Here is a 23,141-nt window from a genome sequence, read left to right as displayed (position 1 = left end):
AGTTGCTAACCCAATAGATATGCGTGCGCAGATATGCGTGGACGAGGGAAACCGTACCACTTTGGAATTGAATGAATAGAATGAAGTACAGTAAATTCTCTCCAATTGTCTCTCTCCGTTTCTAAAGAGAAAAGAATTCTAAAGAGAAATTCGGGAGAGGAGATATGACTCACACTCGAGTCTTGCGGCTCGTTTTTACAGTTGTTGGCAATCGGTGACTACACAACTAGCCGCAAAGCTCGAATAATCGTATCTTCCCTTACCAAATTGTCCATTTCTATTTATAAGCTGATGGGCAATTGGAGAAAGTTTACTGTATACGAGAGAGAGAGAGAGAGAGAGAGAGAGAGAGAGAGAGAGAGAGAGAGAGAGAGAAGAACATGTACAATAAATTTTCCCTAATCGATGCTCAGCTTGTAAACAAAAATGGACGATTTGGGAAGTGGAGGTGTACGATTATTACAGCCTTGCGGCTCGTTTTTACAATTGTTGACAATCGGCGACTATAACGACTAGCCGCGAAGCTCGAATAATCGTATCTCATCTTCCCAAATTGTTCATTTTTGTGTACAAGCTGAGCGTAAATTAGGGAGAATTTCTACTACATAGTCGTAAGTAGTGGTAACTGTTGTATTAATAGTAATAGTAATATTACTAATACTAATACTAATACTAATAGTAATAATTAATTACTAATAGTAATAGTAATATTACTAATAACAATAGTAAACATAATATATTACTGATAGTAACAGTAACCTTATCAATAATAATAGTCATAGTAATCGTAACATTAACACGTTGAACACCACGTTACCCATATCTGGGTGACGGCTATGTTTCCGCAGTTTTCGTCCAATTAAAGCAAGATTTTGGAGGTAATTTATAGTAATTTGTAACACAACTATGACGAGTATAGGCAATATAGGGTAACGATAAACTATAAAGTGAACAAAGACAAACATAAAAGATACATTTACACTGATAACAAAATAAAATAATAGAATATAGAATATACTTGTACTAACAAATTATACGTACACTTAAATTCGTTTTTTAAAAACATTATAACATTTTATTAGTTACGATGAAATTCGTTAAGACATTGTGTACATAATTGGGGTGACTCTGGACACTCGGGACGATACGTTATAGCCTTTTGTAAATTTGTTGTTTGCTTCGTGGCACCGGGAGAAACTCTACCGCTTCACGCTGGCCGTTCAACGTGTTAAAAATAGTAACAGTGACAGTACTAATAGTGATAGCAATAGTAATTGTAATATCGAAAATAGTAATAGCAATATTATAAATAGTAATAGCGATAGTAAGTCACTAATAGTAAGACAGTACTAATAGTGATAGCAATGGCAATTGTAATATCGAAAATAGTAATGGTAATATTATAAATAGTAATAGTGGTAGCAATAGCAATTGTAATATCGAAAATAGTAATGGTAATATTATAAATAGTAATAGCGATAGTAATATTAAAAATGGTAATAGCGATAGTAATATTAAAAATAGTAATAGCGATAGTAATATTAAAAACAGTAATACTACTAATGGTAACAGTGCTGGGAATAGTACTAATAGTGGTAGTAGTAATAGTATTATTATTTGATAATGGTAATAGAAGAAGAAAAAGAAGATGAGAAAGAAGAAGAAGAAAACGAAGATGAGAAAGAAGGAGAAGAAGGAGAAGAAGAAGACGAAGACGAAGACGTAGAAGAAGAAGAAGAAGAAGACGAGGATGGCGAAAAGAGGTCGGTACGTTTGGCAAAGAATGCAGATTTCGCGAAATTGAATCCTAAACGTCGGTGTTGACGAGGTTATAGCCCCCGCTACCGGACCGCTATCCCGCTATCCGAATCTGCCGAGCCGATAAGCCGCTTCTCACGATAGGTGTGGAACAACTCGAGATTCGTGATCCGAGGATGCGTCGCCATCGAGTCGGCACGGATCCGTGCCAACTGCGAATCGCGCAAAACTATCGGGAACGCGCGCGCGGCTGTCGGATATCGCATACACCGCGCGCATCCTTCGCGAGGGCGGCAGGGTTATATAGGGCGCGGGTGACAAACACCGTTTGTCCGATCGCAATTGGGCGATCGGCGATCGAGGATCGACGATTGGTTTACCTTCGGGCACACCTCCGCGTCCTACAGACTGTTAGCTCATTTATTTACGATCCCCGATGCCGCGGAACGTTATCGGTTTTCCATTTACATTGCTTTCGTTCTTATCACGGCTGCTCGATACAAAGACGGTACCAACCATGGGTCTTTCGCGGGCTTGTCGTAGTATCAGGGGCGAACACGCGGGCCCAAACGATTTTCCGAGTTTCCGATTTTCCGACTTTTCCAAACGGGCCGATTTCCGAAACGCGGTGCATCGATGCTGCACAGTAAATTCTTCCTCTAATCGACGCTCGGATTGTTGCACAATGTGGACAATTTCGGAAAAGGAGATACGATTATTCGAGCCTTGCACCCTTCTTTTTATAATTGTTTAGCAATCGGCAACTGTAAAAACGAGCCGCGAGGCACGAATAATCGTACCTCCTCTTCCAAAATTGTCCACTTTTGTTTACAAGTCGAAGGAAAATTAAGGAGAATTTATTGCATATATGCACAATAATTTCTCCCTAATTCGCGCTCAGCTCGCAAAGAAAAATAGGACAATTTCGAAAGAAAAGATACGATTATTCGAGCCTTGCACCCTCGTTTTTATAATTGTTTGGCAATCGGCAACTGTAAAAACGAGCCGCAAGGCTCGAACAATCGTATCTCCTCTTCCCAAATTGTTCATTTTCGTTTACAAGCTGAAGGAAAATTAGGGAGAATTCACTGTAATTATCGAGTCGGTCAAAATGACCGGTTTCATATTTTTTATTCTGGAATTATTGAAACATACGCGAACTCTTTTGCAAGAAACGATTAAATAAATATCTTAATATCGCGAAAAAGGTCTAAATAAATTCGGTATTGTCGAAAACGAACGACTGTCGCGAGATGCAGGAAAATGTTGAATCGAGGTATCCCGGAACTACCGTTGAAAATGAGTCGAGAAAGAGATCAACAGAGTGAACACTCACTGCATATGATGTCGCTTGCAAGAATTTCAACAGAACCATGAATTCGTCGTCCCGTTTAGTCGTTCGGCCGTCGCGTCGTATCGGTCTTCTGTTTTCTTCGAGCGTGTCGCACTCTAAACTACATACATACATACATACATACATACGTACAGCGTGGGCCGGAATTCGTGGTAAAACCGAGCAGGGGGTGATTCTACGCGGAAAGATAAGACAAAAATTTGATGTAACATTCTTTTGTATCCCTGATTCCGTTTTCGAGAAAATCTACTCCGCGGTTCGTTCATCTTCGCGAAGGATTTAATTGCCGTCTATTCTTTCGCCGCAGTCGTTTTTTCCCCAAACATTATCTACTGCGTGGTTAAAGCAGTACAATAAATATTATATCTTTACACGCGATCTCGGACGGAGACGAACTTTAAAATCGACATTCTCGATATTCTCTTAACGAAGCCTCTGATAAAAAAGATGTTGTAGCAAATTTTTTTCTCATCTTTCCACGCAGAATCACCCTCCCGTTCGATTCTACCACGAATTCCGGGCCACCCTGTATATCCTGTTGTTATTCTGTATTATGTATTCTGTAACTTGTACCGTGTATCGTGCTGTGCGTCGTCGCCGACGCGTAGAGTAGCTGTTTTCCAAGGTTATGGCGAACTCAAATTCGAACAGACTATAAAAGACTGATAAAAATGGATGAACGAAAGAAAAGAAGGAAAAATAGAAAACTCTCGACGGTAAAATAGTTGCAAACGATGATCCAGCCGCGCACGTCCGGCGCAACTGTCACCGAACGGACGCGAGCAGACGCGAACAGACGCGAACTGGGCGGAATATAATCGGACAGTGTGCGTGAAACGTCCAAGCAAATACGATCGTAGAGCCACGAACGTGCTCAGGATTTCCCCTACCACGGGATCTCTCTCCCTTCCTTGGTTTCTTTTCTTTTCCATTCTTTTCTTTCCTTTTCCTTTCCTTTCATTTCATTGCACGTTCATGGTCCCTCCTTGTTAACTACATGTTTTTTCATCTATGTTACCTCCTTACCTTCGATTATCTCTCTCGTCCCCATGCTTAAGAATACAATAAATCTTCCCTAGTTTTCCTTCAGCTTGTAAACAGAAACGAACAATTTCGGGTGAGGAGATACGATTATTCGAGCCGTGCGGCTCATTTTCGTAACCGACCGATTGTCAACAATTATAAAAACGAGGGTGCAAAAGGCTCGTATAATCGTTTTTCAGATGATACTTATGTGTAACGGCAACCTCCGTTTCAACCGAGTGAGTTTGAGTGGAGAATTGATTGGTAAAAGAAGAAATCGTTTAAAAGACAGCAGCGTAAATAAAATAATATGGTAAATTCTCGCCAATTTTCTTTCAGTTTTTAAACAAAAATTGACGATTTGGAAAGGAGAGATACGATTATGTCTCGCGGCTCATTTTTATGATTGCCGATTGTCAACAATTATAAAAATGAGGTGCAAGGCGCGAGTAATCGTTTTCCAGATGATATTTATGTGCAACGGCAACCCCCGTTTCAGCCGAACGAGTTTTCTCAAAGGCCGGAGAAATGATTGGCAAAAGAAGAAATCGTTTAAAAGACACAGCAGCGTAAATAAAATAATATGGTAAATTCTCACCAATTTTCTTTCAGTTTGTAAACAAAAATGGACGATTTGGGAAGAAGAGATACGATTATTCGTGTCTCGCGGCTCATTTTTACAGTTGCCGATTGCCAAACAATTATAAAAACGAGGGTGCAAGGCTCGAATAATCGTATCTCCTCTTCCCAAATCGTCCATTTTTGTGCGCGATCTGAGCGCGAATTAGGGAGAAATTACTGTACATATATACAATAAATTCTCCTTAATTTTCCTTCAACTTGTAAACAAAACTGGACGATTTGGGAAGAGGAGATACGATTTCTCGTGTCTCACGGCTCATTTTTACAGTTGCCGATAGTCCAACAATTATAAAAACGAGGTGCAAGGCTCGAATAATCGTATCTCCTCTTCCCAAATTATTCATTTCTGTTTACAAACTGAAGAAAAATTAGGGAGAATTTACCGTACCTCTCTAAGCAGAAATTCAATTAATTTGTCTTTCGTACAAGCGTGTAGCGGTAATCCCCCGTCGTAACCCTCGCCCAAGCCTTCCGATCAGAAATCCGACCAAAAGTCCGATGAAAAATCGGATGAAAAATCGGATGAAATAACCGATAAAAAGAAACCAGTGGAAAAATCACGATGAAAAAACCGATGAAAAATCCCACGAGAAATCCTACGAAAAATCAGATGAAATAACCGATAAAAAGAAACCAGTGGAAAAAACACGATGAAAAAACGGATGAAAAATCCCACGAGAAATCCTATGAAAAAACTGATGGAAGATTCGACGAAAAAAAGAAAGAAACAGTTGAAAAAAATCGTTGAAAATTCCGATAGAAAGACCAATAACAAAAATTCGGCTCGACGTACAATCTCTTCTCGGTCGTTTAGGCGAAACGGGCGATATCGGGATCGCGCTTTCAACGACCCGTGGCCGGTGGTCAGACAGTAGGCCATGTCGTAGACCCGCGCGTCGCGCTCCGATTCTTTTCGAAAAGAGTCGCGACAATTGAGCCGTTTATTTTGAAAGTGGCGTAAGAGTCACTTTTTCAAAAAAATTCGAGTTAATGGTAACACTAATTACAATCGAACGGTATCTTTTCATTAAACAAAAAAAAAAGAAGAAAAAAGTGACTTATGCCACTTTCAAAATAAACGGCTGAATTCTCGAAAAAAAGTCGCCACGCCGGCGGTGCGCGCGACTCGTTCGAATTAGAAATCAGGCTCGCGAGTTTCAGGCTCGCTTTATGACATCACGTGATACCAAAAGCTTTCTCGGAACGCGATGGGTATATGTATACGACCTTTCCGGACTGTAAACCCTCGGATGATTCACGACGAAGTTCGCGTTAAAGAGCGGCGATTACGGTGTCGGCCGCCCCTCCGCCGCTCCCCTTCCCCTTTCGCTTTCTGTATATCGGCCGGCGGTTGTCGTTCCCGTCTCAAATATAAACGCGGTTCGATTAATTAATATACAACGTTGTTGACACAGCGCGGCGTCAACGGAAAAGCACGGCGCGAGCCGGGGCTCGAAGAAACGCGGGTTCGAGAGCGCCCTGCGCGCCGCTGCGAGCACGAAGGGGGACGACGACGTCGAGCCGACGAGAAAGAAAGTCGGACGAACGTTTGCCGAAGAGGAAAACCGGACGAGTACGAAAATAACTGGAAAGGCAAGATATCTCGCGGAGAGGTTACGCGACGGTCGCCGATGGACGGCGAACGTTTTGCGTCATCGAATCACATCGTTCGTCGCTAATCGCTCTTCGCCGAGATAAATACGGTTGCAAAAAAAAAGAAGAAGAAGAAGAAGAAGTAGAGGAAGAGGAAAGAAAAAAACTGAGAAAAAGAGACGAAAACTGGATCGTCCGCCGCGTCGTCCGAGCATGGGATATCGAAATTCGGAGGTCGTGGCCCGTGCGCGGTGCGCGCTCGCGCGCACAAGCAGCCTGTTGCGTCCACGGTGCCCGTTCACGAATATCGTTCGCAGAGATATACGCGTCGGCGATACGCGTTCGCGATACTCGCCGCACGTAGATCGCCGCGGCTCCGCCGTTTTCCGCTGGCTGGTACGACGGATGCGAGCGAAAAATCGTCTCTATCGGTCAATACACTCTTATCGAGGCCTTAAGCGCGGTCGCCCGACAACGAATCGTTTCTAGCGCGAATCGATTCCTCGAAGTTTTTCGTAATTCGCGCGTTAAGGCCGATAAACGGCCGCCGATACGCGCGCGCGTATGCGTACGCGACGAACGGCTGCGAGAGAACAGAAAAAAACCGAGGGAAACGGAAGATCGCGGCAGAGCCGGGAGGGAGGGAGGGGTGGGTGCGAGTGGGTCTCTCCGCTCGAGACGGACCCTAGAACCACACGTCCGATAGCGAAAGTCCAAAGGGGGTGCGCGACACGTATCCAGGACGAATCGGTAAACAGGAAAGGTGTTCGTTTTCACAAAACTGTTAGCATAGGGCCGAAGAGGCGTCGCACTGTTTTCCATGGTCGCGCGTCGGTTCGGTTTTATTTTCGGTTTTGTATCGCCTACGCATACAAGCTTAGGAACACGGAGAGCAAAGCCGACCGGAACCGATGCGGGAGGTTCGAGGGACGCTGGGGGAGGGGAACATCGCGGAACATCCCCGTACCGTATATTCCCTTCGACCGTTAGGGATCGGATCGCAACGACCGCGAAAACTCGTATACCGTCGACGATCGATACCGATGATATCGATGCTACTTGCGCGCGCGCGCTCGTGTCACATCCTCGGGTCCGACGATACCGGGAAGAAACTGTCGGAAGCGGATCCGAACGTGAATGCACTAACCTGGAAAGTGCTCCGCTGGGCGAGTGCGGTGTCGGCGGTCCTTGATCGTGTTCTTGATGGTGATGGGTCGTCGTGGCGGCTTGATGGGCGTAAATCGGCTCCATGTACAGCTGATCGGACACCCGATCGGATTCCTGAACTAAACCGTGATTGGCTTGCACGGAAGAGGGAGGCTGCATAACTGTCAAGTGAGGGTAGGATTGTCGGACTTGCTCGTTCGGACTGTATCCACCGTCCGCCGCGTGTCCTTGACGATTCGGCGACGAGAGTCCTTGATCGTCGTGCGGACTCCGACTGGAACTCGGCGAGCTACCGGTACGCAAAGTCGGCGAACCACCTCCTCCTCCTCCTCCTCCGCCTCCGCCGCCACCTCCTCCTTCTCCTACGGAACCACCACTTCCACCACCACCACCACCACCACCTCCTCCTCCTCCTCCTCCACAACCAGTGCCACCGCCGCCGCCGCCAACGTTACCATCGCCGCTATTACTACCACTGCCTCCGTTTCTACCTCCTCCTCCTCCTCCTCCTCCTCTTGCTCCTGTTCCACTACCACTTGTTTCTCCTCCTCCGCTCCCTCGTATCTGATGTTGAAGGTATCCATCGTCGGTTAAAACTTCTTCCAAATGATGGTGATGGTGTTGTGTTTCTTGTTGCTGCTGCTGATGATGGTGATGCTGCTGCTGCTGTTGTTGTTGAACGTGGTGATGATGGTGGTGATGATTCTGATGATCCGTCGCCACGATTTCGTTGCCACCGTTCGCGCCGCTCGTGGTATTTAAAGGCGAGAACACTCCGAGACTGTAATCGGACCGATCGCCCCTCATGTTCGTCCCGATCCCGCTAACCCTTTCGACGTCCTCGTGATCTATTTCGTAATGTTGTTGTTGTTGTTGCTGTTGTTGCGGTGGTTGTTGCGATTGTCGCTGAGAGGGTTGCGATTGCGATTGCGATTGCGGCTGCGACTCTTGCTCTTCCAAGTGACGATGACTCGACGAAGAGAGCACGGTATGTTGGCTCGTGTCCGTCTGCAAATGATGGTGCTGATGGTGGTGGCGGTGATGGTGGTGGTGGTGGTGGTGATTGTGGTGGGGGTGGTGGTGGTGGTCGGTCGCGGTTGGCGAGAGCGCTTCGGTACCGTAACGATTCATCGTCGAGCGAGGCGCGTGACTGTCGTACCGATTTCCCTGCGGCAGCGCAGAGCCTCCGTCGCTTTGCCGGTTATCCCCACCCTGCGGAACCTTTGCTTCTTTCGCCCCTGGCTCGGCGAATTGCAGCCTCGGCTACTCTTCTTCGTGGCGGTGGCGCTGCCCGATGGTGATGGCAATGGTGGTGGTGGCGGTGTTGCTGCTGCTGCTGCTGCTGCTGCTGCTGCTGTTGGCGGTGGTGGTGGTTTTCTTGGCGGTGCGTTGTTCTTGCTGTTACTACTCCTATTGTTGTTGCTATTGATATTGTTATTGCAATTGATATTGTTATTGCAATTGATATTGTTATTGCTATTGATATTGTTATTTCTAGTGCTGCTGCTGCTGCTGCTGCTGAAAGCTCTCCTGTTGGCCGCGGTGCAAAATAACGATATCAATTTTTGTTGCACTATCGTCGTCGTCCCGCAATTCGAATCAGGATCGATTCGTGCGACGATTCGATCAATGTTAAAACGCTGAAACGCGAGCGTCTCGAATATTGCTCGCGTGCTATAGCGCCGCGAAAGCGTAAGGTGTGGACGTTCTCGTTCGATTTATCGGCGAGCGAGCTATCGTCCAGGTGGTCCGGTGTTGCGGGAGGTCAAGAACGAACCGTTCGAGTTCCGCGGCTAGGTCGTAAAGAACGTTGACGCGAAACGGGTCGTATCGTCGACCTGTTCCGAGCTTTCGGCAGGGTCGGACGTACACGTAGGTGTGCGCTCGCAGGGTAAATCGTAGGGAAAGGCCCGTTATGTATCGTCGTTGCGATCGACGGAAGCCGGCGGAACCGGCAGACGAGGCAGAAGAGGCGATAGGCTACCGCTTCTGCGCCGCTCGGCTCTACGATCGCGCCATTTTCAATATCCTGCCGCCCCGCCTCCGGCACGCCCACATTGTCCCCGCCTTCTTCGGTTCCATACTTTTCGTACGACAGCCGTCGTTGCTCGGTGGTTGTACCCGGTTCGAGCAGCCGTTCGAGCAACGGTTCGAGATGCTGTTCGAGCAGCAGCCGTTCGAAATGCCGCACGAGCGACCATTGGAGCAGCCGAACGGCGATTATCTCGAAATCCGTGTCGCGTCTCCCGATAACGTCGCGTTTCCTTCGTCCGCGCCGCTTCTTCGTCCTTGTTCCCCGCGACCACGGTCGAACCGCGACCGTGTTGTTCGCCTTCCTTGCCGCAGTCCTCGACTGTCGCCCAGCTCTGTTCACGTGTATCTCGATGGAACCGTGAGAAACGTTCGGTACAAGCCGCGGCGCGTATTCGGAACGTACGATCCCGTGCGCCTGATCCTTTCTCCGCGCAGGATCGAACGAGCGGATTCGCTTCGAACGCTTTTAATCGCAGCGGCGACGACGACACGCGCGTCTGCAACAAACAGAGATGTCGCGGGAAAAAGGTTCGTTAAATTCGCTTCGATTGTTATTTTTGCGAGCAGCGTGCGCAGCGCGAACGACGCGAAGGAACTCTGTTGCCAGCCGATACGTTACAAAAATAACTGCTCCCCGTTATCTGTTGCCTACGCCGGCGGTCGCTCGCGTTCGTGGATTTTGCCTGCCGGCGATCAGCTTATTCCGCGCGCGTCCCGGCGTTTCATCCCGTTTCGCCTCGACGCAACGGGGCCATGGCGTCCGCCGCCCGGATCTCGACTCGAGCGGCGGAACCTCCGGGCCAACAACATTTTCGGAGATCGAGAGAGAAAGAAGAAAAAAAAAGTTCCCCGAGCCGGTCTTCTGTCGAACGATAAAAATTATTATTTTTAATCGTCACGGGTCAACCGATGGCAGCAACATCGACCATAGGTCACTCGACTAACCTACGTGTGGTATACAGGGTGGACCGCGGAAAGTGATCGGCTCGATTCATTCTGCTGCCAGTGGTTCGAGTGGAACCGTCGAAGGTTGTCCCAGCGAGGGACGCGATATTTTTAATTATCGTATTACATTGTCGTACGATGGGCCGCGTCGCATCCGGCGAGAAAGCGCGACGACCGTCTATCGTATTCGTTGCCTTTTTTCTTTTTTTCGAGGCTCCTACGGCCAAAAATTTTGTTCTTTGGTTAGTTGCCCGCGGACGAGCGAGGCGCTTGGTTGTGCCTACCGAACCGCCACCCGTAATATTAGTCAGCTTTATGTTTGTTTCCCTTTCTCTTTTTTTCAATAAAAATTATTGAAAAAATATATCAATTAACTCTGTGACAGGAAGAAATTAACTCTCTGTTCGAGGAGAGCTTTAAGACGATTGCGTCGAAAGGTCAACCCTTTTCTTCCCGGAGAATCTTCTCGGAGAACCTTCGGAATATTCGTAGGTTCGCCCATAATTTTCTTGCACCCATCTTTTAGGGGATGCTCGCACGAATTCGGTGAACGTCGTAACGCATAGTTTTCGTCGAATCTAAGAAACAAGAAAAATCATAGGTTCACCTATAAAAGAAAGAGTCTCGATAACTACTGCGAGAAGAAAAATTTGACACAAATTTGGAACGATCGTCTTGAAGCTCCCCTCGGACCCTGTTAATTTTAGCTCGCAGAACTTCCAGTCGAACCACGGAATAAATTTAAGCTGATCACGCTTCGTGGCCCACCCTGTATAGTAAAACGGATCTCGATTACGCCCGTCCTGCTCGGTTGATTTTTTCCTAATTTTCTCGTCGGCTGTTCTGTAATCCGAGATTCGCTGCCGTTTTCGAACGGCACCCGGCGATCTCGCCGTGCAGGCATAATGCTTTTGGAATACATGGTACGCGACACGTGCAATATACAGTATGACGCGTGTACGAGAGCAAAATAGGCGAATTGCTTTCGAATCGAGCCGCGATTCCAGTCTCGAATTTTACTATACCGGCGACGCTCTTCTCGTGCGAATCGACGCGAATCTGCCCCCCAAAGGCCAATTGCATTGCAACGACCGTTTAACATTCACGCGACCTTATTGACGTTACCTAATCGAATTGGAGAGGTCAGGCTCGCCGAATTATCGGAGGCGGCTCTCGTTTCAGGGCGAATTCTATGAGAAAAACAAAAGATTCGTCGGGAAAAGTCGCGAGCGCGGAACCCGGCCGGGCCCCGGAACGACCAGCGACGAATCGCTGGACGACGATCGGCGTTTGGAGGAGAACGCGGTAGAAATTGGCAGCCGTTGCGACGCGAACACGCGGCTCTTTGGAGAAGAACGAGATGTACTCGAGCCGATCGTGCGTCGGTTTACCGAAGAGAACACTCCATTGTTGCACGCGGTTCGAACGCGTTTCGGTGACGAGACGCGCGGAGCGCCGAGGCGCGGAGACGCAACGCCGAGGTGCCGCGACCCCAATTAATCATTCGAACCAAGAATATACTCGATCGTAGCCGCAGCCGACCGCCGTCTTCGTTTCTCTCGTTTCGTTGCGAAACTGGACTTGGACGCGGCGTCAAAATTTCGACGAGATTCTCGTCGGACCGGGGGGACCCGCCGTCTACGAATCCGTGGACAGACGAACGAAGAAATGCTGCGGACTGTCCCCCAACGATACGAAAATCGAACGAGCGGAGGAGGACCCGTCTTCTATTCGATTCTTCGTATCGTCGACCGAACGAAAGAGGGTTCCACGCTATAGAAACAGTAGCGGCAGATTCCGACTCGCTGGCCGAGCGGAAGACGTTTAGTACATCGAGGCCAAAGGTGGCCCTCTTATCTTCTTGGTCCCATAAAAACACTCTCTGTTATCCACAACGCGAGCGACCAGACGGCGCGTATCGATGCGGTTTACGACGAGATTTTCAGAGATTGAATAGCTTCTTTATCTCGACCTCTTTGATTTCCCCCCTCCGGGCCCGAGCTCCCCGTGCCTTGTCCTTCGAAGCTCTCCGGGCCCTAAGCTCTGGAAAAGTTGACGAAGTCCGTTCAACTCCGCTTTGTCCTCGCGTAATTTTCGCATTTGCCCTTTTCTCTCGCTTGCTCGCGTTGTTTACTCGTGCTTCTATTGGGTTGGCAACCAAGTAATCGCCGATTTCAGTTATAGACGTCTCTCGCTCCCATTTTTGTGATATCCGTAAATGTTATATTATAAAATTATTATTATTATTATTATTATTATTATGTTATTTTTTATTATCCGTGAATTTTAGCAATTGGACAAATTGAATGCAGCGGTCAAGGAAAAGCAAGCAGAATTGGTCAATGGTAAAGGTGTCATTTTCCAGCAGGACAATGCTAGGCCGCGCGCGTCTTTGTCCACTCGGCAAAAATTCATGGATATTGCTTGGAAATCGATGTTACACCCACCACATAGCCCTGATCTCGCGCCATCGGATCACCACTTATTTCGATCCCTGGACAACTCCCTTCGTGGTGAAACTTTTAACGACGATGACGCTGTAAAATCTCGCTTAACTCAGTTTTTGGCCGAAAAGGATCAGACTTTCTACGAGCGTGGAATTCTCAAGTTGTCGGAGAGACGGCGAAAGGTCATCGAACAAAATGGAAAATACATTACAGATTAAACTTCGTTCCAAGTAAAAAGAAATTTTTTATTTCATCGAACAAATCGGCAATTACTTAGTTGCCAACCCAATACTTGCGCTTGTGCTTCTCGTGTTAGTGTATCCGGAATCTGCGGCGTTTCGCTGCAGAGCGAGCGACATCAACGATTCGCGAATCGCGCGGGTCGCGGATATTCCCGTCGACCGTTTGAATTTCCGATCTCTATTATTTCGAAGCGCCTTCTTGCACGCTTGAAAAATACATTGGGAAACGCGCGCGCTTGCGTCGTTACCGAACGATCGGTAATACGTTACGGTCGAATGACGTAGAGTCATAGAGTATAAAATATAGAGTTATAGAGGAACGGTTTCTTCACAGCAACCAAGACATTGCTCGAGATCGAGGGCCGCGAGCCCCTAAATCATTCTTCGTCTTGAACTTAATGGCTTGTAAAAAGAGCTCGTCTCCCTTTCCTTCCTTCCTCGACTTCGAACCACCGCGCGCCGCACCGCCTCGTTTCTCCTAGTCCGACCTAGACCAAACCGATGGATTAACTCGTCTTATAGACTGCAGTTGATCGGACGTCGATATGCAACGAGACAAGACGAGATGCTATCGACGCTGTCGGTTGCTCCGCTCGTCGATCAAACGAAACTTCTGCTACGAATTAAGAATTACTAATTGTGAATTCGAAATTAGGAATTGCGAATTACGTGTTATGAATTACGAGTTACGACTTATACCAATTACGAATTGTGAATTACGAGTTACGACTTATACCAATTACGAATTGTGAATTACGAATTACGAATTACGAATTATAAATTCCGAGTTACGAATTACGAATTATGAATTCCGAGTTACGAATTACGGATTATGAATGTTGAATTATGAGTTACAAATTACGAATTATTACGAGTTTCAAATTACAAGTTACGAATTATGAGTTTCAAGTTACGAGTTACGAATTACGAGTTACGAATTACGAGTTACTAATTACGAATTATAAGTTACAAGTTACGAATCATGAATTATGGGTATACGAATTATGAATTCTGAGTTACGAATTACGAATTCCGAGTTACGAATTACGAATTACGAATTCCGAGTTACGAATTACGAATGACGAATTACGAATGACGAATTACGAATTACGAATTACAAATTACGAATTCCAAGTTGCGAGTTACGAATTGCGAGTTGGTCCGCGAATACGAACATCGAAGTCGAAGACGTAAAAAAGAAAAGATGATGGAGGAGACGCGCAAGTCGGTTGAAAGCGAAGAGAGAAGGCTTTTTAGGGGAACGAGGATGGCGAGGGTTGTGCGATTGCGTGATTGCGTGGTTGGGTGGTTGCGTGGCTGCGTAAATAGCTATGAGGTTGTACGTTGTGCGGTCGGCGGCGATCGAGGGAGCGGGAAGGCAAGGGGTCGGTAACCCCTATTTATCTCTACTCTCTCTCTCTCTCTCTCTCTCTCTCTCTCTCTCTCTCTCTCTCTCTTCTCCATTATCTTGGACGTTGCTCCGAACGAATCTGAAAACTGTGAAATTCGTAGATGCCCCGTGATCCATCGTATCCGTCGCGCGATCGCTTAACCCTTTCGCATCCGGCAGGCAAAATGTGATCATCCAGTATCTGGAACGCGCGCGCGTGGATACGCGTATACGTTTATATCAATGCGTCTTTCGGCGCGAAACGGTTCAAATACCGAGAATACCTAAACGAATCGGCGGCGACTGTTCCTTGGGAGAACAGTCGTTTTCGCAGAGCCCAGCTGCGAGGAAACCTTCGGGCAAGAAACCTTCGCCGCGTTTCGGGCGGTTTCAACTGCGGTTACACGCGGCGATGCGACCCGTACGAGGACGAATTCCGACAAAAGAAGGAAGCAAGGTAAATATTAAAACGGCCTGCTCGCACTTTGGGGCGAGGCGGGGGGATAAGTGGCGGACACGAGGGGAGGGATGAGAGGGGACGAAGAAACACGGGCCGCGGTTGGATCATTAGCGACAAAGCCCGAGATGGAAACAATACAGACCGTTCGAGTGGCGAGCCGCACGAGCGAAGGATGGGGTGTGTTCCGTTCGCGGGCCGACAGGTTGGCGGAGGGATACTACGCGCCACGAGCCATAAACCGCGCCGGAAACGAATCTGTGCGACACGGAAACGCGACGAGAATTCCTCGAATCCGTAACCGCAGCCTCTCCGATTCGAATCGAGCGTTCGATTTTCCACGGGATCTCGTTTTTCCCGCGATCGCGCGAACGAGTCAAAATCTTATTCCTCTATTCCGGCAACCACGGGAACGCGTATCGGGTTTCCGTCTTCTTTTTTTTCTTTTTTTCGAGCGGTCGAATAACGTTCATCCCCGGGCCCCGTATTCGTTTGGCCCCATTAACTGCCCGAACGGCCTGGAGCTTGGAGTTCTCGAAAAAAAGAAAAATGGCCCATGAATCTCGGGCACTGTCAATTATCGTGGCGACCCTTTGCCGAACTACGTCGACGCGCAACCACCACTCGCAACCTGTCGCGCTTGTTACCCTTCATCTTTAGCTTCTCGGAGACGGAGAACCAACCGTGTTCGCGTTAAAACTCTCCTTTTTTTGCTTTTTTCTTTTCGTGAAAACAGATGATACGCAACACGAATATATTAAGGTCGAGTCGTCATAAATAACTTCCGTCATTTTATCGGACGTTTAGTCTGTTCTTTTCTTATTTCTCCTCTGCTTCGTTTATTTCATTTATTTCCAGAGAACCCTTATCTGTTTAGGGAAAGCAAAAACTCGTTTGTGGTCCGGTGGCTCGTGGCGGGTAGATACGAACAATGGGATTCCACCTAGCTGCATCGGAGAAGTTATGCACGACTCGACCTAATACAGCAGCAATTCGCCCTAATCGAAGCTCAGCTTGGAAACGAAAATGAACGATTTGGGAAGAGGTAGTAGGATTATTCGAGCCTTGCGGCTCGTTTTTTATAGTTGTTGACAATCGGTAACTATAAAAATCGTATCTCCTCTTCCCGAATTGTTCACTTTTGGGTGCAAGCAGAACGTCGTCTAGGGAGAATTTGCTATACAAGCAGAGAGTCGAGTAGAGAGAATTCACTGTACAAGCTGTGCGTCGATTAGGGAGAATTCACTGTACAGTAATTGACTGTCTCTAATTGACTTTCAGATTGTCCACAAAAAAGAACAATTTTGGAAGAAGAGATACCATTGTTGGAGCCTTGTGACTCGTTTTTTATGGTTATCGATTGTCAACAACTATGAAAATGAGCTCCAAGGCACGAACAATCGTATCGCCTCTTCCCAAACTGTTCATTTTTGGGTACAAGCAGAACGTTATCTAGGGAGAATTTGCTGTACAAGCAGAGCGTCAATTAGGGAGAATTCACTGTACAGTAATTGACTGTCTCTAATTGACTTTCAGATTGTCCACAAAAATGAACAATTTTGGAAGAGGAGATACGATTGTTGGAGCCTTGTGACTCGTTTTCTATGGTCATCGATTGTCAACAACTATAAAAATGAGCTCCAAGGCACGAACAGTCGTATCGCCTCTTCCCAAATTCTCCATTTTAGTGGACAATCCGAGCGTCGATTAGGAAGACGTCGCTGTATTTCGGTCGCGTCGTCATTTCGTCATTGTTCGATCGGATTTTCGTGAAGAGCGTATAACAGCGTACGGTGGTTGTGGGACAGTAAACAGGTACGTTTTCTGCAGCCGCCGCGAACAATATGCATCTGGCATTACGAGCTGCGAAACAACGAAACGCAGACTGCGTGGCGTAACGCGAGAAGAGGAACTAATCGTGCTACGTGACACGTTTTTTCTCTGTTTCACGTTCGGCTCGTCCCTCGTTTATCCTCTCGCCCTCGGACAGCACACGCTCGCCGCTTGTCCCTCGTCCCTCGTCACCCCTCCGCCGCCCCCGGCGAGGACCTTCTCTTCTCAAATTCCAAATACGGTTAAGCGCCACCCCGACGTGGACGTCGTCGCCGGGGGATCGCTGTTCGAAACCATTAGTTTTTACGAGAGTCCGTTTGCCCGTGGATCTACACCGTTGCGTACCGGCGGTTTGCGATCGCCACGATCGTAAAAGAACCAGAGAGAGAGAGAGAGAGACGTCGGGAAACCGAGTCTCCCTCGCTCGGTTGCTCCTGTTTCTCGTAGACGAGCTACTTCGATCGCCGTCGAAGACCTTCTACGGTGTTTTATCATCGTTAATCGCGCGAATAAGAAACTCTCGTACGGAACATCTACTAAAAAGAAAGAAAAAAAACAGAACCACCCCAACTTGCAACGCTTGTAAACTGATTTATTTTCTGGCTCCACCGATAAATGAACCGTTTATTTTGAAAGTGGCGTAAGTCACTTTGTTTTTAAGTCGATATATTTAAGGGTTCGCGTTTTAACACGTTTCAAAATATGGACGCTAACTTTCGAGAAGATTTACTTGTATCTGTTATCTCAGGATACTGATATTTTTTCTCGGTATAAATAATTTCGTATATACATTAAAAAACCACCACTTTTCATTACGGTAAAGTGACTTATGCCACTTTCTAATTAACCATTGTTAACCATGTAAGCGGCGACAGTGATTTATTTTCTGGCTCCACCGATAAATGAGCCGTTTATTTTGAAAGTGGCATAAGTCACTTTGTTTTTAAGTCGATATATTCAAGGGTTCGCGTTTTAACACGTTTAAAAATACGGACGCTAACTTTCGGGAAGATTTACTTGTATTTGTTATCTCAGGATACTGATATAAATAATTTCGTATAAACATTAAAAAATCACCACTTTTCATCACGGTAAAGTGACATAGGCCGCTTTCAAAATAAACGGCTCAAATGCAGCCAATCGGCTCTCAAAAGTTACTGTTTTATTGTAAACGAGTACTCAAATCGGACGTTCGTTGTTCTAGTTTTGTTAAGTTCGATCGTTATTCTCTTATCTATTTATATTGTAAAATAGGACTCTCTACAGTCCGTCCAATAAATCAAGTAAGTAAATAAATAAATAAATATCGACAGCCCGTCTACTCAGCAAGTGTGAAAGATTTAACCTACAGAGACGAAAACATGATCTCAAACCGAAATCGTCTCTGACCTCTGAAGACCATGTCGCCGACACTTTGAATTATCATAATCCAATGAATCCATGACCCGATCATGCAGTAAAGTTTAAAACGGTAAAACCTAACAGCACGGAATCTGTCGCTATCGACGACGCGGCATTAAATCCAAAGGAAAAAAAAAGAAAAAGGCTCGTACACGTGTTTCATTGTATCTGGATCGCAGGATTCTAGACATCGGGCGCGCAATTCGATGAATTACATGCGACAATACAGATTACCGTGGCCATGCACGTTGTGCGAGAAGTGACGACGACGACGACGCGATTCCGTTGCACAGGTGCGTGTGCATGTACCATAGAGATCGCCGGCTAAATCAGCTAAACTAATAGTCTGAGGTAACTCGGCGGTAACTTGGCTGCCCGGCTCGTCTACGAGCTCGAGCTCTGTAAGATTTGCTAACGGAGAATGAGAGAACGAATGGGCGAGCGAGCGAGTCAGCCAGTGTTTTGTGTATGGCTGAGTGTGTACGTGTGTCATTGAGCGTGTGAGAGAGCAAGAGAGAGAGAGAGAGAGAGAGAGAGAGAGAGCAAGGGAGAGCGAGAGAGAGAGAGAGAGAGAGCAAGAGAGTAAGAGAGAGAGAGAGAGCAACAGAGCAAGAGAGAGAGAGAGAGAGAGAGAAAGCAAAAGAGCAAGAGAGAGAGAGCAACCGAGCAACCGAGCAAGAGAGAGAGAGAGAAAGAGAGAGCAAGAGAGAGAGAGAAAGAGAGAGAGAGAAGGCGCGAAGCAGCGAAAAAGAGGGGAACGGCAATAAATCAGTCGTCAAGGGGTCGGAGGTCGTCAGCGGTGCCCCACTATATTCACATCGAGGGCGTAATGGGGTATTCAGCTCGGAAGGCTTTCGAGTTAATTTTCTGGTCCCCGGAGCCGCAGCTGCGAACGAGAACCGATTATTAACTTCGACCGATACACACTTAGTTTTTCTTCCCGTCTTCTGTCCTTTCTGTTCCCTCTTTCTTTCCGATTTCTTTTTCCACCCGTGATTTTCACGTTTTTCACGCCGCGACGAAAAATATCGGACTGGTTCATCGTGCCGGCCGGTCTCGATCAACCACGTTGCGAAATCGTATTATCGGAACACGATCGCGAGTCTCGACCACCCGTATCTCGTGGTTCGCTCGGCGGTTCGGCAAATTCGACGAACATGTTCGCGTTTCTCGGAGTGTTTACCAAGGAGAGAAGCTTCTTATTGCGACGACGATTTCACTGCGACCAAGAACACGGCCAACCACCACCGTCGACTATCGACCAACAACTAACTACCACACCGACGTGTACCAACTTCAGCTAAACCAAACAAATACAAACGGTGTTCACGCGAGACGGTGCTGAGCGATCCGAGAACGCGGGGAACAACCAAGGAAAACCAAGAAACAAGCGAGCAATCCACGAGAATCCGTAACGCAGCCGCTGGTCGCACGTTTATTTTTCTACAAACAAGACTTTGTGCTTGCTACACAGTCGAGAGAGAAAGAGAGAGAGAGAGAGAGAGAGAGAGAGAGAGAGAGAAGATTAACCCCTTAACGTGCACGCTCGAGTTAACTCGAGCGCGCTAAACTGGCCGAACTGTGCACACTCGAGATAATTCGAGCGGCGTTGTACTTTATGTTGCTATAATTTTTCACACTCGAATGCGATCGAGAATCGAAAATAACAATGTGAAAGCAAAAAAGAAAACAATCGTTTTATTGATATTTATCATTTACATGGGATTGCAAGCTATAACACTTGCTCATTCAAGTATAAAATATATCCTTTTTCTACTTATTACTTACGGCTTATCTCTTCCTTGCGAGCCGCTTTCCGACAGCGTATTCATATTCAGATTCTGATTCGCTCATTTTTCAATATATATTTTACTAAAGTATAATGTAAAATAAAATATAAATAATAATACATATAAATATAATAATAAATATTATAAATACTAGTATTGTTATTATTTACGTTTTAAAAGTATAAATAAATATTTTTACCGATAATAATGTTTATTATTCTGAAATGGGAATTCGACAAGAAAGATCAAAAAAGTCGATGTGCGTGTAATATTACGATATTCGACTATTTTCTGCGATGTTGTCAAAATCCAAAATAATTGCAATAAAAATTTTGATTATTTTTGTATTCTTGTAATTTTCTTGCCAAGACAACGTTCTAAATTGTGTCTTTTTACATTGAAAAGAATTGATTTTTTTTGGCCGGCCTTTTTCAACAACAAAAACTGTGCATCAAGGGGTTAATGGGGATGATGGTTCGATGCGGTGACGAGGTTATGCCAAGGTTACAAAAATAACCTCCTTGTTTAGCTTCAGTCTAAGCTAAACAAAATTCGAGAAATCGAATTCGGTCTGTCGTGAATCACGCGCGATTGATTGTAAAACCGTCGCGTCGTCCGTGTGCGATCGTTCGGCCGACGGAATCGGAAGCAACGTCGGAGGGCGGGGAGGGAAAAAGGGAACAGAGGAAAAGAAAAGGAAAGAACAAGCACGGAGGGGTGAGATTAGAAAGAATAGAGAGAAAATGGAAATTGTTTGCGGTGCAGGCAAGCGGGCGAGCAGGCGGGCAGGCATGCAAGCAAGCAGGCAGGCAGGCAGGCAAGCAAGCAAGCAAACGGACGGCCGAGACGAGCGGGTAGGCAAGCAGGCAAGCAATAAGCAAGCAATGGCAAGCAATAGCAAGCGGGTGGGCAGGTTTACGGTACTCGTTGGCCTGCCGGCGAACAGCAGTTCTGACGTCACATCCTGCGCGGGCGGACATCCGGTTTCGTTGCCGGACTCCTGTCCCGCGGCGATAACAAAATCTACGTTTGTCAAGAGAGGAGAAAGAGAGAGAGAGAGAGAGAGAGAGAAAGAGAACGAGAGAAGAACCGCCGCAGTTGCTCCGCTCAAGATTAACCGGCGATCGAACGATCGATTTCCGATCCTCGATCGAGCCGGCTCTTCCGCGAGAGAAACCGGGAACGGAGAGATGCGTGCCAAGATGAAACGGCAGGAGAAACGCGTGGAAGTAACGCGTGGAGCAGCAGCGCGTGGTGCAAACGCGATAGAGCAGAACAGAACCACCGAAAACGCAAATCGACCGTTGGGAATCCCTTCGGCATTAACCCTTTGCACTCGAGTGGTGACACAGAGGCACCGCTAAAATTTGTTACGTCCCGTTTTGTAAGATGATTTTTATATGAACAAAGTTTAGATTTTTAAAAAATTGTTAACAGTGCAATTATTGCGCGAGTCCCAAGAGTCAATTTCATGTGCATAAAATGCGTTTTATCGTACAAAATAAAGATACTATAAGTAAGAAAACTGATTTTGGATTTACAGTTGAAATAACTTCGAGTGCAAAGGGTTAACCTTCTGATCGGGCCACCGGAAAGCACCCTTCCGCTGAAAAGCAAAACGCCCGTATTCCTCGGTCGACTTGACGGCGATGCAGCGTGTCCACGATGCGACATATGTACTTGTATATATGAGCCGTTTATTTTGAAAGTGGCGTAAGTCACTTTGTTTTCAAGTCGATATATTCAAGGGTTCGCGTTTTAACACGTTTAACCCTTTGCACTCGAATGGCGACTCTGAGGCGCCACTAAAAATTGGTGTACCATTTTTCAAAATCATTCCAAGAGCATCGGACTTGTTTCTACTTGAAAAGAAACTATTAAAATTGCATTGTACTTGTCAACAGGCTCAATTGCATGCGCATAAATCGCAATAAATTATATAAAATAGAACTACTGTAGATCAGAAATCATGTTTCGGATCTCGAATTCGAATAGTTTCGACCGCAAAGGGTTACAAATATGGACGCTAACTTTCGAGAAGATTTACTAGCATTTGTTATCTCGGGATATATTGATATATATTTTTCTCGGTATAAATAATTTTGTATAAACATTAAAAAAACCACCACTTTTCATCACGGTGAAGCGACTTGTGCCGCTTTCAAAATAAACGGCTCGTACGCATGTGCTTGGAGAACGAAATCGTCGCTATTGCTTGGCCCGCGCGCGGTCTTCCTCCCGGCAAAGCTGCGCAACAAACAGGAGAAACTGGAAATAAGCGTGTCGCGCGCGACCATCCCAGAAGAGGCCATCCCACAAGACCTACCAACAACGGGCCCACGGGAAAGGCCGTATACAAATATTTGCCTCGTTATTAGTTTATGGGAATGCTTTGCTCGGCCCGCATCGGCCGTTTACGATCCATGGTACCTAGTTATCCCGAAACCTATAGAGAAAAAGAAAATCACGGCCCGAGCGCCGCTGCGAATTCGTTTCCTCCGACGCATATCCGGATCGGACCGGAGGATTGCGCAACGTGGCTTCCCGCGTTCGCCGACATTGTAGCAGCCGCGATCGCGTCCGATCGACGATACGCAAAATGACGATACGAAAAACGATACGAAACGACGATGGACACGCGACAGGCAACGCGAGACGCGAAGCGTGCCGGTCTTTCAATGGAAATCGCCCAGCTGGGATCTACTGATCGCGATTACGACGAATATCGTCGAGTCGTTCGAATCAACCGTCACAGATGGCATTAGCTCGCGGAGCTTTCGCGATGTCGAAGTAGGACCGATTGCGGTTCGGTTGTTCCGACTTCCAAGCCTCCTATCTTCGACTAGCGGGGCTATAGGGTGGATGTCCCAGTTTCCGTGCCTGTACCAATTTCCGTGTCCCCGGATTAACACCGTTGAATTCCGCGCGCCGGTTTTACAGAAATTGCCCGTGGCGCCAGGATGAATTTTCTTTTATGGGGTACATATAGTGTTGAAATATTATATGCAATAGATAAGTTAATTTATTAGAATATTATTCTTATTTTTTTATTATTATTATTTTTA

At 46.5% G+C, this 23,141-nt stretch overlaps 2 protein-coding genes across 2 annotated transcripts in view; both read right to left on the bottom strand.

Annotated features, from left to right (window-relative positions):
• The window catches only part of LOC117222763 (uncharacterized), a 22,618-nt gene extending 13,938 nt beyond the window's left edge, over window positions 1-8,680 (bottom strand). The window contains exon 1 of the mRNA XM_076524995.1: window positions 7,518-8,680. Coding sequence (XP_076381110.1) covers window positions 7,518-8,668 — 1,151 coding nt within the window. The 5' untranslated portion in view covers window positions 8,669-8,680. The remainder of the gene's footprint in view (window positions 1-7,517) is intronic.
• Window positions 8,576-23,141, bottom strand: LOC143260190 (uncharacterized). Its single transcript, XM_076524994.1, has 2 exons — window positions 19,214-23,141; window positions 8,576-9,067 (listed from the first exon to the last, which is right to left on the bottom strand). The coding sequence occupies exons 1-2, from the start codon at window positions 19,326-19,328 to the stop codon at window positions 8,739-8,741; spliced, it is 444 nt and encodes a 147-aa protein (XP_076381109.1). The 5' UTR covers window positions 19,329-23,141; the 3' UTR covers window positions 8,576-8,738.

Source organism: Megalopta genalis, chromosome 10, assembly GCF_051020955.1.
Source record: "Megalopta genalis isolate 19385.01 chromosome 10, iyMegGena1_principal, whole genome shotgun sequence".
Lineage (NCBI taxonomy): Eukaryota > Metazoa > Arthropoda > Insecta > Hymenoptera > Halictidae > Megalopta > Megalopta genalis.
This window is presented reverse-complemented; position numbering and strand designations above follow the sequence as displayed.

What these genes read in the sequence shown, in the direction of transcription:
- LOC143260190 (XM_076524994.1), bottom strand. Translation starts at nt 19,328, where the DNA reads ATGAACCAGTCCGATATTTTTCGTCGCGGCGTGAAAAACGTGAAAATC. An exon ending in AAGACGGGAAGAAAAACTAA is followed by an intron (nt 9,068 to 19,213) that starts GTGTGTATCGGT and finishes CGCGGCCAACAG; the next exon opens with GAGAGCTTTCAGCAGCAGCA.